At 34.3% G+C, this 26,111-nt stretch overlaps 1 protein-coding gene across 2 annotated transcripts in view; it reads left to right on the top strand.

The window, feature by feature from the left end:
• Positions 1–26,111, top strand: part of RPS6KA6 (ribosomal protein S6 kinase A6) — a 159,729-nt gene that overhangs the window by 116,556 nt on the left and 17,062 nt on the right. For both annotated transcript variants that reach the window (XM_024129500.1, XM_024129499.1), the window contains exons 19-20: positions 3,807–3,883; positions 5,722–5,839. In XM_024129500.1, the coding sequence (XP_023985268.1) occupies positions 3,807–3,883; positions 5,722–5,839 (195 nt within the window). The remainder of the gene's footprint in view (positions 1–3,806; positions 3,884–5,721; positions 5,840–26,111) is intronic.

Raw genomic sequence — 26,111 nt, 5'->3', positions numbered from 1 at the left:
CGGAGCACAGGCTCCGGACGTGCAGGCCCAGCGGCCATGGCTCACGGGCCCAGCCGCTCCACGGCATGTGGGATCATCCTGGACCGGGGCACGAACCCATGTCCCCTGCATCAGCAGGTGGACTCTCAACCACTGCGCCACCAGTGAAGCCCCAACAGGGTTTTTATGATAAGATTTGCCCTGTAAGAAATTATGTGTGTATCCAGAGAATGTGCTTTAATCTATATTTTAATTATATTCATAGAATAATGAATGTACAAATTTTTGTCACATTAAAATGTATAGAAACTGTATTTCCCAAAACAAAAATTGGGATGCATGCATGATGCAAGAAGGGGTTATTGTACTGCCCCCAGGTGTAAGAGTTATCTTAGACATAAAAAAATTAGCTTTTCTAGGGCATTTTAATGGTTTTATAGAATAAGATAGAAATTTGAGATTAAGGCTCTTCTGTTAAATATAGGGTATACTGTATATTTCTCATTTCATTAAAATGAGAAATATGCAGTATGTCTGTGTTTAGATTAATGGTTAGGTAAACATTTTTACATTAATGGCTAGGTAAACATTTTCAAATGAGTACAAATCTGCAGAGTAGAATACAGCCCATTGATGCTTTTTATCCTAACAGACTTCCATTGTAGTAAGACACTCTCACCATTGTAATAGTGAAGGTTTTCAGGTGGGCATGTGGAGACCACTTGTCTGTAACGAATGCCTCTAGTGTCTGAACTACCTTTGGCTAGGTTAGTATTTGTATTTTCAAAATGCTTTGAAAAGTTTTATTATCAAGAGCTGAAGCCTCTGCTAGCAATCAATGCATATTTGTAAATTGTTATAAATGAAAAACAGGTTTGGAGTAAGATTTGTTTCTAAAATTTAAGACCCTTTCAAAAATTATTAGTGAAGTGTATGAAATGCATTATCTTTTAAACTAGAATCAGAAAGATTCAAGTATCCATGCAGATATTTGAATAAACAATAGCACTTATGAGAGTATAAATTCATTATTTCATCACAGTTCATTAAGAGCCCTTATTTGCTAAAAGAGAAACTAATTAGTAGTACAATTTCAGCTGAACAATAAGGAATATTCATTCACTTTTTTGATATGCATCAACTCAGTCAACCTCTTAAGGCTTATTTACTTAATAGATGTGCTTTTGTACTATACCTATGTCACAAAAATTAATGTATCTCAAAAAATGTTTATTCTTTTATAAAAGCAAATCTATCATATTATTCAACTGACATTTAATGTCTACTGAGGTCTAAGAATGATCCTGAACTAAAGGAATTTACAATGTATTGGATGGATGCTATGCCTGCAACTCTTTTAAAAAAAGTAAATGTGAAATTACCCTGCTTTGCTCTGGCTTTGGGCTGTCATATGTTTTGCTCCAAATATGAATTTATCTGAATGAGAATCTCTGTCTATGTAACATTTTGATGATTTGGGAAGCCAAATGAGAGAGAAAGTAAAGTCATTAACTACTTTAATTCTGACTTCTATCTTCTTTGTATTTAACTCGATGCAAGTAAGAAGGTATGAAACATGTTACTTTCTACACTGTACTCTTTCATTCATCCCGCTACCTTGCCTTGTTTTTTTTTATGGCTGTATGTTCTTATTATTGATAGGACATTGAGACCTACTCTAGAACAAAAGTAGACTGCCTCTTCTTTACGCATACAAAATGGGTTTAAGTGTGTGGTAAAGCTAAACCAAGTTTTTCATGGTTGACCCTAATTAGATTAATCAATATGATCCCTCCAGTGCCTTTCTTCTCATTAACTCTGAAGGTTTTGGGAGTATGAAATACCTATAGCTGACTCACTGATTAACCCTTGCCTGTCCAACTAGTTCACTAAGCAGTCCCTCAGCCTTGGCTTTGCATTGGATCATCTGGGAACCTTTAAAAATATTGTCCTAAGGGAACCAGGGAAAACATGGTGATGCCCAGAACTGCAAGAAGTGATGAGAGGGCTTCCCTGGTGGCGCAGTGGTTAAGAATCCGCCTGCCAATGCAGGGGACATGGGTTTGAGCCCTGGTCCGGGAAGATCCAACATGCCGCTGAGCAACTAAGCCTGTGCACAACAACTACAGAGCCTGTGCTCTAGAGCCTGCGAGCCACAACTACTGAAGCCCACAAGCTACAACTACTGAAGCCCGCATGCCTAGAGCCCATGTTCCACAAGAGAAGCCACTGCAATGAGAAGCCCGTGCACCGCAACGAAGAGTAGCCCCCACTCTCCGCAACTAGAGAAAGCCCATGCACAGCAACGAAGACCCAATGCAGCCAAGAATAATAAATAAATAAAATACATAAATTTATTTTTTTTAAAAAGGAAGTGATGAGAAAAGGAAAGAGATAAGGGAAAAAAGCAGGAGAGGTTTATGTTTCACTAGAGGATGCCAGGTTAGGCTTATCGTGATGTGAATTGTTTAGCTGTACCTTATTTATTAGGACCTTTGTAGTCTCCACTTGTGTTATTTACATAAGCCAGTTAGATAGGTATTTTGATAGCCTATTCAGCTTCCCAAGTTTGCAGATACATGTGTTCTTATCAATACACTTTGACTATGAAAAAAACATTATATCTTGAATTTTAAGTTAGTTAGATACTTATTATTCAAGTCTGGCCATTGTCAAAGCTAAACAATATATTTAGCCTTTTATAAATGAAATGTCCATTCTGGTGGTTATACAATCCCCAGTGTTAATGCATTAATAATGTTTCTATTTTGTTCCTATGTCTAAAGGCTTTAGCAGTGGGCTTTTCTTTTTTTTTTTTTGCAGTACGTGGGCCTCTCACTGTTGTGGCCTCTCCCATTGCGGAGCACAGGCTCCAGATGCGCAGGCTCAGTGGCCATGGCTCACGGGCCCAGCCGCTCCGTGGCATGTGGGATCTTCACGGACCGGGGCACGAACCCGTGTCCCCTGCATCAGCAGGCGGGCTTTCAACCACTGTGCCACCAGGGAAGCCCTTGTTTTTCTAAATTTAAAAAAAAGGCCTCATTTCACCTCAAACTAGCTATTAACTTCACAGAGAATATTCACATGAATATATAATAAATATGTTATTTGATTTTTATTAATACTTGTCTCAAAAGAAAAAAAACTACCTAAATTATTATATGAAAAATTAACGAAACAATTCAGAATTTATCAAATGTGTGTTTGTGATCCAGAAATATACTAATTTTTTTTAAGACATGAGCCTTGTATATAAAATATAAATTCATCTTGCTTTCATGAGATTATATATTATCTTACCACCTCTTGTGTAGTAAGGAGGCAATTATCATAGATATTAAAATCACAGACACTAGAGTAAGAATGCCTGCTCCACCACTCACTAGTTTTGTGATAGTGGGCAAGTTACTTAACATTTACCTCAGTTTCCTCATCTTCAAAATGGAAGTAATATCTATCTCATAGAGTCAGTGTCAGGGTTAAAAGAGAGTACTCTGTGTAGAATATATTAAGCTCTCTGTACATATTATTTTAAATTTTGATGTGTCTGGATTTCCTGAGAGGAGTGAAGGTTCATTGAGGTCAGGGATCATATCTTAAAAGGTTGTTTTTTTGTATCACTCATGTTGCTTAATCACATTAATATCTACTTATTGAATGCTTGTTAATTGCAGAAGACTTTCCCTTTAACATTGTGAATCTAGTTTTGAAAAGATTAAAATGAGCTAAATTGTGAACATTTGTGAGATTATTAGAAGCACAACTTTCTTTTAGATGAGAAAACTGAGTTTATACTGAGTAGTACCAGATGAGTATTTCTTTCTCAGGTTCTTATGCAACAAGGCTATGATGCTGCTTGTGATATTTGGAGTCTGGGAGTCCTTTTTTACACAATGTTGGCTGGGTAAGAAATTTATATACTCAAATTAATTCACATCATTATTTGAATTTCACCTGTATATTTTCATCTCGAAAAAGGACAGATGAAAATAACCTTAAGGAAAATGCTATCAACATTTCAAAATATTATATATTATGTACTTATAAAATTAAAAAACATAAGGTAAGGTGTTTAAGGAGGCATTTTTAGATATATAATTAAAAGATTGTTCAATTAGAACTAAAACTTCTAAAATAAAGCATATATTTTTATATTTTACATTTGAGTGCATTACTTTTTGAAAATGTTTACTTGAGCATAAAATAATTTCATGGTTCAGCAGGTGCTTACCCACTGAACTTGCTGATGTTAATTTTTTTTTAAGTACTTGAATTTTGGTTCTCTTGGCAGTAGAGATTTAGTAAGATTGAGCTTTATAACAAAGCTAAATAAATAGTAACAATACTAAACTACAGAACCACGCACAGCTGCCTTCTCTTAAAAGGATAAGAAATACTAAAAAATGTAACCATTGGATTGTGTTAATATTGTTAATTTATAAATAATACAAGTGCTGTTTTACTCTTAATAATGAGTAGCACTTTTATTTAGGAGTAAAAATGTGTAGCTGTAGATAAAGGCTAGATTTAGCAAAGTCTAATGTGTAGAATGGAATGTGAAGAATTATAATGTAATTATAATGTACTTAGGTGTGAGTTTTTAAAGAAGCCATTTAGTATAATTAAATATGCTTGACATAGCAGGAGCTTTATAAAGGTAAGTTATGAAAATGGTGACTCTAAATTATTTATTGGCTTACATTTATAGTCTAAAAATTTTAAGTTTTAAAACAACAACCCAAAGTTGTCAGTATATTCCACGTACTTTTAGATATATGCAAAATAGTTATAGACCACAGCAAGTGCTCAAGTTAAGGGTAGCTCAAGTTTGCATGTGAACAGCAATCAGCAGTATTGGTTTCAAACCATGGGATACGATTTCTAGATAGCTGCTTTCAAATATTTACTTTATGACTAAACAAAACATTTTGTGAGTGTGCATATGTATGTGTGTTTATCTCAACTTAATTGTTACATGAGGGAATTAACACATTAACATATTAAGACATCTTCTTCATACTTTTTAACCATAAGTCTTTCTGTTCCCAAATTTGAATACCATTTTTAGTTCCATTTGTTACAATGGTATAAAACTGATCACTTTTTCTCATTCTATAATTATTTTTTAAACTATTTTAACTTCATACAATGTATTTGTCTTCCTGTCCGTGAATATTGATCCATGTAATAATTTTAATGGCTATAGAGGATTTTTCTGTTACATTGATATAAATATTTAACCAGTTTTTCATAAACATTAATTAAAACTATTGTTAACTTGTTTCACTGATAATATTGATAAAACGCTAATGAATAAATTTGAGCCAATTCAATAAATATATTATTAATATATAAAATTAACAATTTCTTCATAGCAGGTATATTTGGTTTGCTAACTTATGCCTGTGAGAATATAAAATTTGCATGTTTCATTCTGGTCTGATTTTCAGAATGTAGAGCTACATAAAAAGCTACCTTTATTTTATCTTACATTGATTAACTGACCAAAGGCAAAAAAAATTATTGATGCAGGCAAGACTCTTCATTTTATTAAATAATTCATTAGGATTAAGTTTATTGTTTGAAATGTAAAATTTGATATGAACAGTAAAGGGAAATTTTAGGTGGTATTCTTAATTTGCTATAGTAAATATATTCTTGTAGTTCTATACTCATCACTTTCAATTAGATTTAATATATATATTAGGCCCTTATGTATACTTAAATCTTTTTTATTAATAGCTATACTCCATTTGCTAATGGCCCCAATGATACTCCTGAAGAGATACTGCTTCGTATAGGCAATGGAAAGTTCTCTTTGAGTGGTGGAAACTGGGACAGTATTTCAGATGGAGCAAAGGTATAAATTATAAATGTTTTGTTTTGTTGAATTACTGTTAATTCCTGAAATCTTTAAGTTATAGCCTAGTCTGCATTTGCAGAGTATCTGATGATGTTTTATGTCAGTATTTGTTTTTAAGTCAACTCACATATATGTGTGGATTGAAGAAGACAAAGGCTGAATTTTTTTTTTTTTTTTTGCCGTGCTTCTGGGACACATTTCTCTCTTATCAGTCCACATGTGATCAGGGAATATAAACCAGTTCCAGTTTTAACCAAAACCAAAAATGTAAAAATACATAAAGCCAACTAAAGTTGATTTCTGCATTTAGTATGTTTTTACACATCATATCTTCTTTAGCACAGACATTGACTAGTGATTATGTAGGTGATTTTTATAATGTTAACTTATTCCTAGAGAATATACAAACTTTTTATCAGTTGTACCTAGATATTTACGATTGATGGCTAAGAGCTGTTCAATAGAAATGTTCAATATGCAAGCCACGTATGTAATTTTAAAATTTCTAGTAGTCACATTAAAAACAAAAACAAACAGGTGAAATTAATGTTAATAATATATTTTATTTAACCTGGTATATCCAAAATATTTCAACATCTAATCAATATTTTAAAAATCAGTGAGATTTTACATTTTTTCGTACTAATTTTTTCAAATTCTGGTGTGTATTTTATACTTATAACCCATCTGAATTTGGACGTACCTACATTTTAGAAGTGCTTAATAGCCACAGGTGGCTAGTGGCTGTCGTTATTAGTGAAGTTACAAAGTAACTGGCCTTACTTAATTTAGGGAAAAAATAATAGGTCAAGGCTTGAATACTAATTCTTACATTTATAGTCTAAAAATTTTAAGTTTTAAAACAACAACCCAAAGTTGTCAGCATGTGGTTTATAGGGCCCTGAAGCTTTTAAGCTACATTTTGAAGTAGAAAACATTTTAAGACAAAAGAATTTGCTTGTATTTAATATCTGCTAATGATAAAACCTAATTGTCTCAAGGACATTAGCTAATCTGTAGGATACATTATGGAGTAAATCTTGTATCCTGATCACTGTAGAATAAAAAAATCAGGGATTTGATTATCATTACCTTTTAAATATTAGAAACACAGGGAGGGGATTGTGTTTGGATCTTAGCCATAACACAAGTGTGCTGTGTGGTGTAGTAAAAGGAACACCTGATTGGAAGCCAAGAGAACTGAGTGCTAGTTTTTGATCTACTAACTAGCTGCCTTACTTTGCTCATCTGTAAAATTTGGGGATTAAGTTCTCCCTTTGGTTCCTTCCAATTCCAAAATTTCATCTCTATGCAATTTGGTTTATTTATAATTTGTCAGATTTCCCTTTATAAAGTGATTGAAACTACTAATATTATTCATTAAATATATGTATTTTCTAGTCTGCCAGGTCATGTGTCAAAAAGTACATTTTCCCAAGGAACAGTTCCAATGTTTAAAGCTATACACATGATACTCTTGTGTTCCTTTAAAATAAATAACTAGCAACAGTGAATCTAATGCTGAAATAGAGATTTATATGCCACTTGTGCTTAGATTTTTGGCTTTCCATGTTCTGTGTGTTTTATGTTTGCGTCTGTGTAGTGCTTAAGGAATAATAGATATCAAAATTCAGTTTTATTCTCACCTTATTTAGTCTGATATTCTGGAGAAATTAACATAGAAAAAGATATTGGGGGATGTTGAAATATTTCACAAAGTCTTTCATGTATTCCCTTTTTATGGATTAAATTAGTTTAGTTCTGTCTTTGGAATTTTTCTGAAAATGGTGGCAGATTACTGAGCAAATGAGCTATATGAAGTTTAAAAAAATCTGTACATTTTAACAATTCGATAATTTCTTGTCTGTTTTAAATTAGTGATGAAGGTAAACTATTGTTCAGTTACCCATAACCCCTTATACTAGTTCCCTTTAGTTGAGAGAACTGTAACATGTACTGTCACCTCATGACAATTGTTTTACTCAATTATAGTTCCTTATAAGTTGTTTTTCCCTTTCCAGTGCTTTTCTTGACATTGGTGAGTGTCACTATCAGAAGCATATGGAAAATGATTCTGTTTGCCTCCTGTCCATGCACAGTTCTTAGAATTTGTTCATTCAGTTAAATGGGGTGGGAGTGGGGGTGATAGTGGAAGTCATGTTAGCTTTGTGTGTCTTATTGCTACAATAGTTTCAGCATTGAGGACATTGACATTGCTGCTTCCCTTTTGTTAAACAGTGGGGACAAGGGGAAGAATCTGGTAAACAAAACAAAAGTAGAAGAGGCAAGAGAGTAATGAAATTTTCATGGTGTCACAATATATTAAAAATAAACACAATAATACCTGATTAATTAGAAGGCATTTCTATCTAAATTTTACAATAATTTAAGTAAGTAAAATGTCACTTATTTCAGCTACATACACCCTTGACCAAAAAAAGAATTGCCCAGTAGAAGTTTTTGTAGGACAGTTATTTGTGGCTTCCTCCCTTGCCTTCTTTAGAAAGAGCAACTTGTGCTTTTCCTGAACTGCATTCCTATTACTGCATTGTATGTACTTTTATTAGAGTATTAGTACTTAATCACTTTCTCCCTGGTTATATATTCATTTGTACGCATTTTTATTTTTCCTACTCAGGGAGCTTTAAATGTCATATTCACCTTTGCATTTCCTGTCATACCTAGCATAATAAATACTTAATTGAATACTCTTTTCACAAGCTATTTAATCTTTTCCTCAAGTATACCTTGCATTGTTAATTTACACTATAAGCTTTTTTTGTCCAATATAGAAATATAAATATTTTCCTATTGTGAATGGCTATAAATTTGAAATAAGTGGTCAGGTTTTTTTTGATTAATCAATATAGTGCCAATTTACAATAACACCAAGTTATCATTATATGTGGGTAATTTCTTGAGCACTCTGAACTGTTACATTGACATACAGTACTTGCCCACTCCCATGCCAACATTACACTACTTTTATTTTAGAAGTCTTGTTATTGCATAAATAAGTCTCCACACCTTATCACTACCACATCTTCTTCCTCTTCAAAATTGTCTTGGCTGTTTTAGTTCTTTTTTTTTTTTTAATACAGCAGTTTCTTATTAGTCATCAATTTTATACACATCAGTGTATACATGTCAATCCCAATCGCCCAATTCATCACACCACCACTCCCAGCCCCCCGCGGCTTACCCCTTTGGTGTCCATACGTTTGTTCTCTACATCTGTGTCTCACTTTCTGCCCTGAAAACCAGTTCATCTGTACCATTTTTCTAGGTTCCACATACCTGTGTTAATATACGATATTTGTTTTTCTCTTTCTGACTTACTTCACTCTGTATGACAGTCTCTAGATCCATCTACGTCTCAAGAAATGACCCAATTTCATTCCTTTTTATGGCTGAGTAATATTCCATTGTATATATGTACCACTGTGAATGGCTGTAAATTTGAAATAAGTGGTCAGGTTTTATGGAAATATTTCTTTTCCATTTTGGCTTGAAGTTGCTTTTAAGTGAAGTATTTTGTTCACGTATTTATAAGTCATAGATTTGTAGAGCTAGGTGGGATCTGGTCCATCATTTTGCAGATAGATAAACCAAGGTGTGCAGAATTTATCTTGTCCATGGTCATACACTGAGTGGCATAACTGGAATTGATTTTCAGTCCAGTACTCTTTTCAGTCTACCACATGTTAAGGAAGACTTTCTGGAGGAAGAAAGGCTTGATTAGCTTGGCTTATGTGGATGGAATGGAAAAGAAAGAGGTCTATAACCCTTTAATAATAGAAGGCTCAGAGGAAAGGTGTTATCATTCACCTACTTCTTTCCTATAATATGGAAATTAAGTATACCAAAGCTTATTACTTGTTACTTAATCTATATTGCACAGCAGCTTTACAGTTAAAACACTATATTGAAATGTAAGGCTGGACACTGTAAAACTCTTAGAGGAAAACATAAGCAGAACACTCTTTGACATAAATTGCAGCAAGATCTTTTTTGATCCACCTCCTAGAGTAATGAAACTAAAAACAAAAGTAAACAAGTGGGATCTAATTAAACTTAAAAGCTGTTGCACAGCAAAGGAAACTGTAAACAAAACATAAAGCCTTCAGAGTTGGAGAAAATATTGGAAAATGGAGCAACCAACAAGGGATTAATCTCCAAAATATAGGAACAGCTCTTGTAGCTCAATATCAAAAAACCAAACAACCCAATCAAAAAGTAGGTGGAAGATCTAAATAGACATTTCTCCAAAGAAGACATGCAGGTAGCAAAAAAAGCCCATAGAAAGATGCTCAACATCACAAATTATTAGAGAAGTGCAAATCAAAACTGCAATGAGGTATCACCTCACACCAGTCAGAATGGCCATCATCAAAAAATCTACAAACAACAAATGCTGGAGAGGGTGTGGAGAAAAGGGAACCCTCCTACACTGTTGGTGGGAATGTAAATTGGTACAGCCACTATGGAGAACACTATGGAGGTTCTTTAAAAAACTAGAACTAGAGCTACCATACGACCCAGCAATCCCCGCTCCTGGGCATATACCCAGACAAAACCATAATTCAAAATGATAGATGCACCCCAATGTTCATTGCAGCACTATTTACAATAGCCAGGACATGGTAGCAACCTAAATGTCCATCAACAGAGGGATGGATAAAGAATATGTGGTACATATATGCAACGGAATATTACTCAGCCATAAAAAAAACAAAATAATGCCAACTGCAGCAACATGAATGGACCTAGAGATTATCATACTGAGTGAAGTAAGTCAGAGGAAGACAAATATCATATGATGTCACTTATATAGGGAATCTAAAAAAAAGGGTACAGATAAACTTATTTACAAAATAGAAGTAGAGTCACAGATGTAGAAAATAAACTTACAGTTACCAGGGGATGGGGGGATGAATTGGGAGATTGGGATTGACATATACACACTACTATATGTAAAATAGATAACTAATAAGAACCTGCTGTATAGCACAAGGAATTCTACTCAATACTCTGTAATGACCTATATGGGAAAAGAATGTAATAAAAAAAGATTGGATATATGATATATGTGTAACTGATACACTTTGCTGTACACCTGAAACTAACACAACATTGTAAATCAACTATACTCCAATAAAAATTTAAAACAAAAACACTATGTTGAAATACTTCTAGAACTTCTAGTACTATAGCTTTCAAACACCTTGTGCCAAATAATGCTAGAGAAAGACTACAATGACTAAACAAAGCTAGGGAAATGCACTAGCAAAGTCAATAATTAGAATGATATTATTTAATTGTGAGGGATAATTATTTGTTGTTACCTGTAATCAGGGCAGAAAGTGTTACTTATGTATGGAACTCAGTCTTTTATACTGAGGAAGTATGAATTGTAATACATTTGACCAAATTAAAATTCTTGCAGTATAATTAGTAATAACTGCAGTGAAAATAATGGGTTATCTCAGTCACATGATTAAATTTGAAATAGAAGTGATGAATTATTAACCAGTAGTTTCCAAGCTTTAATGAACTTGCCATCTGAGTACTGTGAGAAGAATAGGAAAATTGTTATTCTCCCGTATTAGTGTTTGTTCAAAGAATTTGGAGTTTTGCTGACTTTTACTTAAAATGGATATTAAAAAATAGGAAATCTTTAAGTCTAGATTAGATTAAGTTAATCATTTTAATTAGTAATGGCTTTCTTCCAACTAGATCATCTAACTAAATACCCAGGTGATTGTATATAAGTGATCATTCTTGTCGTAGCTCAGTATCTTTTCTTAAAACTGGCCAACACTACTATATCTACTTTGAAAAAAGTGGAAAATTATTCATATTGTAGGGACATATTTTTGTGTACTGTGGGTGAGCTCATTTTCCTCAGCTATCAAGAAAATTCAGTGACTATTACCTAAGATAATGCCACATTTGCTTTTTCATCTGTCATCCATCCTCTCGTCATTCTGTCAAGGAGATTTTACTGCTTATTTTCAGGGAGGTTAAAAAGAAATAAGATAGATTAAGCCCTATTAAAACTACTTCAAGTTCTTTAAAAGAAAGTAGCAAAATGTTGATACTGTGCTATGAAGCTATTTGATATTGTAAACTAATCAGCATTCTGTTCATCTTTCCAAAGAAACAATAATTATAATGTTTTATAAGCATTTAGGATATGGCCATGTTTACTGCATTTTCATTTTCATTTAAGGAGAATCCACTTTGCTTTTGGAAATCAGTCTTTGTCTCCAAATATAAATTAACAATCTCAGTCTTACATAACTTAGCTGAATTTTACCCCAGAAATAATTATATCCTTTTTGCTTTAACAGGGTTCACCATATATCACAGTTTGCTTGGAACAGTCCTGGTTTATGCCTTTGGCTCTCAACTTTCCCATTTGGATAACAAATTGTATGGCCATCTTAGCTTTAACTGTCCTTAATTTCAGTTAAATTTTTTCAATGAATATATAATAAAGCAATATTGTTGAACTTTGTTATGAAAAACTGATTTTTTTTCTGAAACAGATTTTGATATTTTTCATGAATGCTTACTTAGTGCTATGAACATTGAGCATTCATTGTGTGTACATGATAGTTATTACTTTAGAAAGAAAGCAGCAATTATGTAAAGTTCAGACATCAATATTGAGTTTAATAGGGAAGATTGAGAGGTAGTATAGTTTAGTACTTATGAGCCAGACTCTGACTGACTGCCTGGATGCCTATCATTACTTACTAGTTATGTATGTGTAAGTATGTGTTACATACTTAAAAGCTATGTGACCTTGGGAATGGTGCTTAACCTCTTCGTGCCATAGTTTTCACATCTGTAAAGTGAAGTGAATAATAGTACCTATCTCAGGGTTGTTATGAAGATAAACCAGGTTAATAAGTGTAGCACATAGTCATAATAAGTTTTCAATTAGTGTTAGCTAATATCATTAAGAATGTATAAAGCACTTTGATGATCAAATGTTAATCTTTGAAATTCCCATTAGCAATTAAAACCCTCATGAGTGAAATTAAAGCCATAGTAGTATATTTCAATATTTGTATAGGCCCATCTCCTAAAATTCTTTTTCATTCTGTCACCATCACTACCTGTACCTTTCAGTAAACCCTCAGAATCCACAGGAAAGTACAAAAGTTCAAATAAGGTTTAATGAGGAGCAGAGTAGTGTTAAATTTTAGTATGTATAGTTAATTTATATGTTGAAACATACTTTGGTGAGTGGGAGTAGAGGAACCTATTCTTTTGGGCTAGACCATTGATTTTTTTAAACAACTTTACTGAGGTGTGCTACACAACAAAATGAGTATATAATTTAATGTCATGACATATTTACACACCAATGAAACCATCACCAAATCAAGATAATAAACATACGCATCACCCCTAAAAGTTTCCTCATGTTCCTTTATAATCCTTCCCTCCTGCCTCACATCCTGAACTCACAGTCCCCTGCCCCTCAATCCCTGGCAGCCATGGACCTACTGTCTGATGCTATGGGTTAGTTTACATTTTCTCAAAATGATTATAAATAGAATCATATAGTATATACTCTTTTTTTATCTCTTTCATAAGTATTTTGAGATTCATCCATGTTGGAATGTATCAATAGTTTGTTACTTTACATCACTGAATAATATCCGTTGTATGGATACACAACAATTTGTCCATTTACCTATTGATGGACATTTGGGTTGTTGGCAGTTTTGTGATATTCCAGTAAAGCTGCAGTGAGTATCCATGTGAAAGTGTTTCCATGGATGCATGCCTTTCATTTTTGTATAAATACTCAGGAGTAGAATGATTGGATCATATATTTAATTTTTTAAGAAACCACCAAACTGTTTTTCAGTTCCTGTACCATTTTACATTCCCACCAGCAGTGTATGAGAGTTTTAGTTCTTCCATATCCTTGCCAATACTTGATTTGTTTGTTTTTTGTTGTTGTTTGTTTGTTTGTTTTTTCTTCTTTGGCCATGCGGCATGTGGGATCTTACTTCCCCAACCATGGTTTGAACCTGCGCCCCCTGCATTGGAAATGCGGATTCTTAACCACTGGACTGCCAGGGAAGTCCCCACCAACACTTGATAATGATCATTCTTTTTTAATTTTAGCTATTTTAAAATGTATGTAATGGTATCTCATTATTTTAATTTGCATTTCCCTAGTAACTAACGATGTTGAGCATTTTTCATGTGCTTACTTGCCAACCATTTATCTTCTTTGAATTGCCCATTGACATCTTTTACCCCCTTTTTAAATTTTGGTCGCTTTTTTATTATTGAGTTTTGAGAGTTCCTAATATAGTCTAGATGTAAGTCCTTTATCAGAGCTATGCCTTGCAAATATTTTCTCTCAGTCTATAAATTGTCATTTAATTATCTTAATTGTTTCTAATGTTGATAAAGACAGTGTTTCATTTTTATTTTCTTCTCTGTAGCATGTTTTTTGTGTTATAGCTAAGAAATCTTTGCCTTGCCCAAAATTTCAAGTGTTTTCCCCTGTGTTTTCTTTTAGAAGTTTTATAGTTTTAGGTGTTATCTTTAGATCTATGATACATTTTGATTCAGTATTTGTTTTTGGTGCAATATATGGTTCAAAACTAATTTTTCCACACAGACACATGATTATTCCAGCACCATTTGTTGAAAATACTACCGTTCTCTGCGGAATTACATTTCTGTCTTGATCAAAAATCAGCTGCCTAAATATGCATGGTTCTATTTCTATAAAGTAAGTCCCCTACATACAAACAAGTTCCGTTCCGAGAGCACATTCATAAGTCCAGTTTGTTCGTAAGTCCAACAAAGTTAGCATAGGTACCCAACTATCACAATTGGCTATATAGTACTGTACTGTAATAGCTTTATAATATCTTCACACAAATGATACATAAAAAAATGAGCAAACAAAAAATAAAACATTTTTAATTGTACAGTACCTTGAAAAGTACAGTAGTACAGTACAACAGCTGGCATACAGGGGCTGGCATTGAGTGAAGAGGCAAGAAGGGTTACTGACTGGAGGATGGAGGGGGGTAGGAGATGGTATAGCTGAAGGATCATCAGCAGTAGGAGACAGAGGGCAAGCTGCAATTTCACTCATGCCTGACGTTGATGGCACAGGTTCTGGTTCCTTGCTGGATTCAATTTTATCTACACTCTAGAAAAAAATGATCCAGTGATGTCTTGGTAGTAGCTCTTTTTTTCTCGTCATAAATGACACAGCACTGGATTGCATTCTGAACGGCTGCTGCAACCTTCGTGTACCGTTCTACATTCAGATCCTGTGCCTCAGAAACTAACAGTGCCTCCTCAAATAAAGTAAATCCCTTGCCAGTTCCTGTGTCATGAATATCTTTGATTCCTCAGTTACTTCTTCCTATTATCTCTCTTTGTCCTTTCTCTGGGCTTCCAATTCCTGGCGCTTCTTAGCAGTACCAGCTACATCACCACTACTTTTACGCTTACTTCCAGACATCCTGGGCTTGAAATAAAGATACTGTACTACTGTACCACTCTAGAAAAAAATGATCCAGTGATGTCTTGGTAGTAGCTCTTTTTTTCTCGTCATAAATGACACAGCACTGGATTGCATTCTGAACGGCTGCTGCAACCTTCGTGTACCGTTCTACATTCAGATCCTGTGCCTCAGAAACTAACAGTGCCTCCTCAAATAAAGTAAATCCCTTGCCAGTTCCTGTGTCATGAATATCTTTGATTCCTCAGTTACTTCTTCCTATTATCTCTCTTTGTCCTTTCTCTGGGCTTCCAATTCCTGGCGCTTCTTAGCAGTACCAGCTACATCACCACTACTTTTACGCTTACTTCCAGACATCCTGGGCTTGAAATAAAGATACTGTACTACTGTACTCTATACAGTACTGTACAGTAAAGTACACAAAAGCACAGCCACTTGTACGTGATTGGACATGCGAATGCATGTTCGCATCTTTGAAAGTTCACAACTTAAAGGTTCGTATGTGGGGGACTTACTGTACTTTCTATTCTGTTCCATTAACCTGTTTGTCTGTCTTTACTCCATTACCACACTGCCTTCATTACTGTTTCTTTATAATTAAGTTTTGAAATTAGATACTGGTAGTCATCCAACCGTTTTCTACTTATTCAGAGTTGTTTTGAACTGGGTCCTTTGCATTTCTTTATGAATTTTAGAGTCAGCTTTTCAGTTTCCACCAAAAAAGGCTACTAGGATTTTGATTGAGATGGGATTGGAACTATAAGTCAATTGGGGGAGAATTGACATTTTAACAACACTGAGTCTTCTGATCCATGAACATGGTATCTCTTTCCAATTCGTTAGACCTTCTTTAATTTCATCAATGTTTTATAGTTGTCAATGTACAGATCTTACACATCTTTTATTGTGTATTTTACCTGTTTCCTATTTTTCATGCTATCGTAAATGGCATTGATTTTAATTTCATGTTCCAATTTTTTTGCTGCTAGTATGTAGAAATACAATTGTTTTTTATATTGAACTTGTATACTACAACTTTGATAAAATGACATTCTAGTAGCTTTTTTTGTAGATTTCATCAGTTTTTCAACATTGAATATCATGTCATTCATGAATAAAGAGTTTTAATTATTTCTCATATGGATGTATTTTCTTTATTTTCAATGGCTAGAACTTGCAGTATAGTGTTACAGAAGTGAAGAGGATGGACATTCTTGTTTTGTTCCTGGTCTTGAGGGAAATCATTAATTTTTTAACCGTTAAGTATGATGTTGGCTGTGATTTTACATAGATGCTTTTAATTAGGTTGAGGAAGTTCCATTCTGTTCCCAGTTTGATGAACATTTTTCTTAGGGATGGATGTTGGATTTTTTCAAATGCTGTTTGTATATCTGTTGAGGTAAATCACATTGTTTTTTGTTTTTTATTATAACATTTATAATTACATTGATTTTCAATTGTTAAACTAACCTTGTATCCCCAGGATAAACACTTCATCATGATATGTTATCCTTTTTATACGTACATATAACCGAATTTGATTTGCTAAATTTTGGTTCAAAAGTTTTATATTATGTTGATGAGGGATTTTGGTTTGTGGATTTCTTGTAATATCTTTCTGATTTTGGTATCAGGGTAATAATGGCCTCATTAAATGAGTTGGGAAACATTACCTCTTCTTCAGTTTTCTGGAAGAATTATTTAGAATTGGAATTGCTTTTTAAATGTTTGTTATATTGACCTTAAAGAAAACAAAACAAAACAGAAGAGCCAGTTATTTTACCAGGAAAATAAGTTTATTTGGGGAAAAGCAGAGAATTGCAATTCAGGACAAGCAAACTAGGGCAACCTATAAGCAAGACTCCATTTTAAGTGAGGTTTCCTTTATTTATTTTACAGTTATAATTCACCAGTGAACTCATCTGGGCTTGGGGTTTTCTTTATTTCTCCTTGAGTGAGCATTGGTATTCTTTTTCTTTCAAGGAAATTGTTCATCGTTGAATATGATGTCATAAAGTTTTTTCATAAAATCTCCTTACTAATCTATTAATGTCTGTAGACACTGTTGTGATATCTACTTTCATATTTCAACCATAATTATGGATTGGTCTTTTTCTCTTTGCAGATATATCAGTTTTTGCTTCATGTATTTTGAAGCTCTGTTTTTAGGTGCATAAATCGTTCATAAATTTGACCTCTTGATTAGTTGTCCCCTTTATCATTATGAAATGACATTCTTAATCCCTGGTAATTTTATCCATTATTATTGAAAGATATATTCACTCATTATAAAATTCTAGGTTTTCATTTCTTTGTGATTTTTTAATTTCCAGTTTTTTGATATATAATTGACATACAGCACTGTATAAGATTAAGGTGTGCAACATAATGATTTGACTTATGTACATCATGAAATATTTGTCACAGTAAGTTTAGTGAACATACAGCATCTCATATAGATACAAAATTAAAGAAATAAAACCCAATTTTTAACTTGTAATGAGAACTCTTAGAATTTACTCTAACAACTTTCATATAAAATATACAGCATTTTAATTATATTTATCATGTTGTATATTACATCCTTAGTACTTACTTATCTTGTAACTAGAAGTTTGTACTTTTTAGCTACTTCATCCAATTCTATTTCCCCCACACCCTGCCTCTGGTAACCACAAATCTGATCTCTTTTTCTATGAATTTGCTTGTTTGTTTTTGAAATATAATTGACCTACAACACTGTGTAAGTTCCTGTTACACAACATAGTGATTCAATATTTCTATACATTTCAAATTGGTCACCACAATAAGTCTAGTTACAATATGTCACCAAAGATTGACTATATTTCCCACACTGTACATTTCATACCCATGAATCATTTATTGCACAACTAGAAGTTTGTACCTCTTAATCTCCCTTACCTATTTCTTTCTTCACTGTATTCCCCTCCTCTCTCACAAACACCTGCTTGTTCTTTGTATCTATAACACTGTTTATGTTTTGTTATGTGTGTTCATTTATTTTGTTTTTTTAGATTCCACATATAAGTGAGATCATGTGGTATTTGTCTTTTTCTGACTTATTTCACTTCGCATAGTACCTTCTAGATCCACTCATGTTCTTGCAGATGGAAAGATTTCATTTTTAGTGGTTTATTAAAATTCCATTGAATGTGTGTGTATATATACACACACATATATACACATATATATGCATTTGTTATTGATGGACATGTAGGTTGCTTCCATATCTTGGCTATTGTAAAAATTGCCACAATGAACACTGGATTGCATATAACTTTTTGGATTAGTGTTTTTGTTTTCTTTGGGTAAATACCCAGATGAAGTTGCTGGATCATATAGCAGTTCTATTTTTATTTTTTAATTAATTAATTATTTATTTATTTATTTATTTTTGTGGTACGTGGGCCTCTCACCTCTGCGGCCCCTCCCATCGCGGAGCACAGGCTCTGGACGCGCAGGCCCAGTGGCCATGGCCCACGGGCCCAGCCGCCCCGTGGCACGTGGGACCCTCCCAGACCGGGGCACGAACCCGCGCCCCCCGCACCAGCAGGCGGACTCCCAACCACTGCGCCACCAGGGAAGCCCATCTATTTTTAATTTGTTGAGGAGCCTCAATACTGTTTTCCTTTGTGGCTGCACCAATTTACAACAGTGCATGAGGGTTCCCTCTTCTCCACATTCTCTCCAACACTTCTTCACATTCTCGCCAACACTTGTTGTTTGTTGTCTTTTTGATAATAGCCATTCTCTCAGATGTGAGGTGGTATCTCAGTGTGGTTTTGATTTTCCTTTCCTTGATAATTAGTGGTGTTGAGCATCTTTTCATTAGTCTGCTGGCAATCTGTAGGCCTTTGGAAAAATGTTGATTCAGGTCTCCTGTCCATTTCTTAATCAGGTTGTTTGTTCCTTTGCTATTGAATGTATGAGTTATTTGTGTATTTTGGATGTTAACTCCTTATCAGTAATATTATTTACAAATAGCTTCTTCCATTCAGTAGGCTGCCTTTTTGTTTTCTTGATAGTTTCTTTTGCTGTGCAAAAGTTTTTCAGTTTGATGTTGTCCCATTTCTTTATTTTTGGTTTTGCTTCCTTTTCCTGAGGACACATGTTCAAAAAATATTGCTAAGTCTGATGTCAAAGAGTGTACTGTTTATGTTTTCTTTTAGGAGTTTTATGGTTTCAGGTCTTAATTCTTTAATCCATTTTTAGTTTATTTTTGTATATGGTGTGAGAAAGTAGTCCAGTTTGATTCTTTTGCATGTAATTATTCAGTCTTCTCAACACCTTTTATTGAAGAAACTGTCTTTTTCCCACTGTATTGTTTTGTCTCCTTTGTTGGAGATTAATTGACCATATATACATCAATTTGTTTCTGGGCCTTGTTCTTTTCCATTGATCTATGTGTCTGTTTTTGTGCCAGTACCATAATGTTTTGATTACTGTAGGTTTGTAGTATAATTTGACATCAGGGAGCATGATATCTACAGCTTTGTCATTTTTTCTCAAGATTGCTTTGGAAATTTGGGGTCTTTTCTGGTTCCATATAGATTTTAAGATTATTTGTTCTAGTTCTCTGAGAAATGTCATGGGTACTTTGATAGGACTGCATTAAATATGTAGATTGCTTTGGGTAGTATGGGCATTTTAACAATATTCTTTCAATCCAAGAACAAAGGATATCTTTCATTTATTTTTATTGTCTTCAGTTTCCTACATCAATATTTTATACTTTTCAGAAGATAGTCTTTCACTTCCCAGGTTAAATTTATTCCTAAGTATTTTATTCTTTTTAATGTGATTTTAAATGGGATTATTTTGTTGCTTTCTCTTTCTGATAGGTTATTATTAGTGTATAGAAAAGCAGTAGATTTCTTTATATTAATCTTATATGCTGAAACTTTACTAAATTTATTTGTTCTAATAGCATTTTGGTGGAGACATGAATTTTCTCTATGTAGCATCATGTCATCTGCAAATAGTGACAGTTTTACTCCTTCCCTTGCAATTTGATGTATTTTATTTCTTTTTTTTTATTTGAAGTATAGTTGATTTACAATGTTGTGTTAGTTTCAGGTGAACAGCAAAGTGATTCAGTTGTACATATACATATACATGTATATATTATTTTTCAGATTATTTTCCCATATAGGTTATTACAAAATATTGAGAATAGTTCCCTGTGCTATACAGTAGGTCTTTGTTCTTTATCTATTTTATATATATTAGTGTGTGTATGTTACTCCCAAACCTACAAATTTTCCCTCCCCCACCACCGTTTCCCTTTGGTAACCATAAGTTTGTTTTCTACATCTGTAAATCTGTTTCTGTTTTGTAAATATGTTAATTTTGTATCACTTTTTTTTACATTCCACATATAAGTGATATGATATTTGTGTTTCTCTATCTGGGTTACTTCACTTAGTAGGCTAATCTCTAGGTCCACCAATGTTGCTGCAATTGGCATTATTTCATTCTTCTTCATGACTGAGTATTATTCCATTGTATATGTATAAAACATCTTTCTCATTTCATCTGTTGATGGACATTTAGGTTGTTTCCAAGTCTTGGCTATGGTAAATAGTACTGCAGTGAACATTGGGATGCATGTATCTTTTCGAATTATGGTTTTCTCCAGATATATGCCCAGGATTAGGATTGCAGGATCGTATGATAACATTATTTAAAATTTTTTTTAGGAACCTCCATACTGCTCTCCATAGTGGCTGCACCAATTTACATTTCTACCAACAATGTAGGAGGTTTTCCTTTTCTCCACACCATCTCCAGCATTTATTGTTTGTAGGCTTTTTGAAGATGGCCATCCTGACCGGTGTGATGTAATACCTCACTGTAGTTTTGATTTGTATTTCTTTAATAATTAGTGATGTTAAACATCTTTTCATGTGCCTGTTGGCCATCTGTATGTCTTCTTTGGAGAAATGTCTATTTAGATTTTCTGCCTATTTATTGTTTGGGTTATTTGGTTTTTTGATATTGAGCTACCTGGGCTGTTTGTATATTTCAGAGATTAATCCCTTAATTAGTCCATAGGTTGTCTTTTCGTTTTGTTTGTGGTTTCCTTTTCTGTACAAAAGGTTTTAAGTTTAATTAGGTCCCATTTGTTTATTTTTGTTTTTTTTTTCATTACTCTAGGAGACAGAGCCAAAAAGATATTGTTGCAATTTATGTCAAAGAGTGATCTGCCTATGTTTTTCCACCAGGAGTTTTATGGTATCTGATCTTACATTTAGATCTTTTTTAAAAAAATTATTTAATTTATTTTTGACTGTGTTGGGTCTTTGTTGCTGCACACCGGCTTTCTGTAGTTGTGGGAGTGGGGGCTACACTTTGTTGAGTTGCACGGGCTTCCCATTTAGGTGGCTTCTCGTTGCAGGGCACAGGCTCTAGGTTTGCGGGCTATAAAGTGCAGGATCAGTAGTTGTGGCACACGGGCTAATTTGTCCATGGCATGTGGGATCTTCCAGGACCTGGGCTCAAACCCGTGTTCGTGGATGACAGGTGGATTCTTAACCACTGCGCCACCAGGGAAGCCCCCATTAAGGTCTTTAATCCATTTTGAGTTTATTTTTGTGTATGCTGTTCGAGAATGTTCTAATTTCGTTCTTTTACATGTAGCTATCCAGTTTTGCCAGCACCACTTATGAAAGAGACTTTTCTCCATTCTATACTCTTGCCTCCCTTGGTGTAGATTAACTGAGCAAAGATGTGTGTGTTTACTTCTGCACTTTCTATCTTATTCCATTGATATATATTTCTATTTTTGTACCAGTACCATACTGTTTTGATTACTGTAGCTTTGTAGTATAGTCTGAAGACACAGACTATGATTCCTCCAGCTCTGTTTTTCTTTCTAAAGATTGTTTGAGCTATTCAGGTTCTTTTGTGTTTCCATACAAATTTAAAAATTTTTTGTTCTAGTTCTGTGAAAAATGCAATTGGTAATTTGATAGGGTTTTCATTGAATCTGTAGATTGCCTTGAGTAGTATATTCATTTTCACAATATTGATTCTTCCAATCCAAGAACATGGTATATCTCTCCATCAGTTTGTGTCATCTTCCATTTCTTTCATCATTTTCTTATAGTTTTCAGAGTACAGGTTTTTGCCTCCTTAGGTAGGTTCATTCTTATGTATTTTATTCTTTTTTTAAACATCTTTATTGGAGTATAATTGCTTTACAATGGTGTGTTAGTTTCTGCTTTATAACAAAGTGAATCAGTTATACATATACATATGTTCCCATATCTCTTCCCTCTTGCGTCTCCCTCCCTCCCACCCTCCCTATTCCACCCGTCTAGGAGGTCACAGACCACAGAGCAAATCTCCCTGTGCTCTGCGACTGCTTCCCACTAGCTATGTATTTTACGTTTGGTAGTGTATATAGTTCCATGCCATTCTCTCACTTTGTCACAGGTTATCCTTGCCCCTCCCCATATCCTCAAGTCCGTTCTCTAGTAGATCTGTATCTTTATTCCCATCTTGCCCCTAGGTTCTTCATGAACTTTTTTTTTCTTAGATTCCATATATATGTGTTAGCATACGGTATTTGCTTTTCTCCTTCTGACTTACTTCACTCTGTATGACATACTCTAGGTCCATCCACCTCACTACAAATAACTCAATTTCGTTTATTTTTATGGCTGAGTAATACCCCATTGTATATATGTGGCACATCTTCTTTATCCATTCATCTGTCAATGGACACTTAGGTTGCTTCCATATTCTGGCTATTTTAAATAGAGCTGCAATGAACATTTTGGTACATGACTCTTTTTGAATTATGGTTTTCTCAGGGTATATGCCCAGTAGTGGGATTGATGGGTCATATTGTAGTTCTATTTGTATTTTTTTAAGGAACCTCCATACTGTTCTCCATAGTGGCTGTATCAATTTACATTCCCACCAACAGTGCAAGAGTGTTCCCTTTGCTCCACACCCTGTCCAAGATTCATTGTTTCTAGATTATTTGATGATGGCCATTCTGACCGGTGTGAAATGATATCTCATTGTAGTTTTGATTTGCATTTCTCTAATGATTAATGATGTTGAAAATTCTTTCATGTGTTTGTTGCCAATCTGTATATCTTCTTTGGAGAAATGTCTATTTAGGTCTTCTGCCCATTTTTGAATTGGGTTTTTTGGGTTTTTTATATTGAGCTGATTGTAAATTTTGGAGATTAATCCATTGTCAGTTGCTTCATTTGCAAATAGTTTCTTCCATTCTGAGGGTTGTCCTTTGGTCCTGTTTAGGGTTTCCTTTGCAGTGCAAAAGCTTTTAAGTTTCATTAAGTCCCACTTGTTTATTTTTATTTTTATTTCCATTTTTCTAGGAGGGGAGTTAAAAAGGATCTTGCTGTGATTTATGTCATAGGGTGTTCTGCCTATGTTTTCCTCTAATAGTTTGATAGTGTCTGGCCTTACATTTAGGTCCTTAATCCATTTTGAGTTTATTTTCGTATATGGTGTTAGGGAGTGTTCTAATTTCAAACTTTTACATGTACCTGTCCAGTTTTCCCAGCACCACTTATTGAAAAGGCTGTCTTTTCTCCACTGTATATTCTTGCCTCCTTTATCAAAGATAAGGTGACGATATGTGCGTGGTTTTATCTCTGGGTTTTCTATCCTGTTTCATTCATCTTTATTTCTGTTTTTGTGCCAGTACCATACTGTCTTTTTTTTTTTTAATTTATTTTTATTTTATTTACTTTATTTTTGGCTGAAAGTAATGAATGATATATATTGTGTTAAATGCTTGTCTAGCCTTAGGGGAAGTCTCTCGCTGTGCAGATGAGGTATTTACTTTATATTGATGTATATATGTATATATATATAGATTTACTCTTTCCTTTCAACGACTGTATAGTATTTCCATGTGTAAATTACTCTCAGTGGTTATTTAATGTTTACATTTTTCCCCCAAGACAAGGAATGCCTTAATGAGCATTAGCCATATTTCTATTTATTGGTCCATGTATCAATCTACCGTATTCTCTACCCACAGATATATTACATACTACTGCAAGATGAGTCTTTAAAATTAGGTTGCTGAGTCATACTCCATATTAAAAACATAGGATAGCATTTCTAAATGCTATGCAAATACTATGAAAGTCATTTGTGTCAATTTATATTCTCATTACTTCATTTTTTTTAAAATTTATTTTTATTTTATTTACTTTATTTTTGGCTGCATTGGGTCTTCGTTGCTGCATACAGACTTTCTCTAGTTGCGGCAAGCAGGGGCTACTGTTCGTTGCGGTGTGCGGGCTTCTCATTGCGGTGACTTCTCTTTTTGCGGAGCACAGGCTCTAGGGTCGTGGGCTTCAGTAGTTTTGGCACGCGGGCTTCAGTAATTGTGGCTTGAGAGCTCTAGAGCACAGGCTTAGTAGTTGTGGTGCATGGGCTTAGTTGCTCCGTGGCATGTGGGACCTTCCCGGACCAGGGTTCGAACCCGTGTCCCCTGCATTTGCAGGCGGATTCTGAACCACTGTGCCACCAGGGAAGCCCTCATACTGTCTTGATAATTGTAGGTTTGTAGCATAGTCTGATGTCCGGGAGCCTGAATCCTCCAGCTCTATTTTTCATTCTCAAGATTGCTTTGGCTATTCGGGGTCTTTTTTGTTTCCATACAAATGGTGAAATTTTCTGTTCTAGTTCTTTGAAAAATGCCAGTGGTAGTTTGATAGGGATTGCATTGAATCTGCAGATTGCTTTGGGTAGTAGAGTCATTTTCACAATGTTGATTCTTCCAATCCAAGTACATGGTATATCTCTCCATCTGTTTGTATCATCTTTAATTTCTTTCAACAGTGTCTTATAATTTTCTGCATACAGGTTTTTTGTCTCCTTAAGTAGGTTTATTCCTAGATATGTTATTCTTTTTGTCACAATGGTAAATGGGAGTGTTTTGTTAATTTCACTTTCAGACTTTTCATCATTAGTGAATAGGAATGGCAGAGACTGCTGTGCATTAATTTTGTATCCTGCTACTTTACCAAATTAATTTATTAGCTCTAGTAGTTTTGTGGTGGCATCGTTAGGATGCTCTATGTATAGTATCATGTCATCTGCAAACAGTGACAGATTTACTTCTTCTTTTCCAATTTGGATTCCTTTTATTTCTTTTTCTTCTGTGATTGCTGTGGCTAAAACTTCCAAAACTATGTTGAATAATTGTGGTGAGAGTGGGCAACCTTTCCTTTTTCCTGAACTTAGTGGAAATGGCTTCAGTTTTCACCATTTAGGATGATGTTGGCTGTAGGTTTGTCATATATGGCCTTTAATATGTTGAGGAAAGTTCCCTCTGTGCCCACTTCCTGGAGGGTTTTTATCATACATGGGTGTTGAATTTTGTCAAACTCATTCTCTGCATCTATTGAGATTATCATATGGTTTTTCTCCTTCAATTTGTTAATATGGTGTATCGCGTATATTGAAGAATCCTTGCATTCCTGGAATAAACCCCACTTGATCGTGGTGTATGATCCTTTTCATGTGCTGTTGGATTCTGTCTGCTAGGATTTTGTTGAGGATTTTTCCATCTATGTTCATCAGTGATATTGGCCTGTAGTTTTCTTTCTTTCTGACATCTTTGTCTGGTTTTGGTATAAGGGTGATGGTGGCCTCGTAGAATGAGTTTGGGAGTGTTCCACCCTCTGCTATATTTTGGAAGAGTTTGAGAAGGATAGGTGTTAGCTCTTCTCTAAA

The sequence above is a fragment of the Physeter macrocephalus genome, chromosome 21 (assembly GCF_002837175.3).
Source record: "Physeter macrocephalus isolate SW-GA chromosome 21, ASM283717v5, whole genome shotgun sequence".
NCBI lineage: Eukaryota > Metazoa > Chordata > Mammalia > Artiodactyla > Physeteridae > Physeter > Physeter macrocephalus.
The sequence above is the reverse complement of the archived record's forward strand: the minus strand, read 5'-3'. Positions and strand labels throughout refer to the sequence as shown.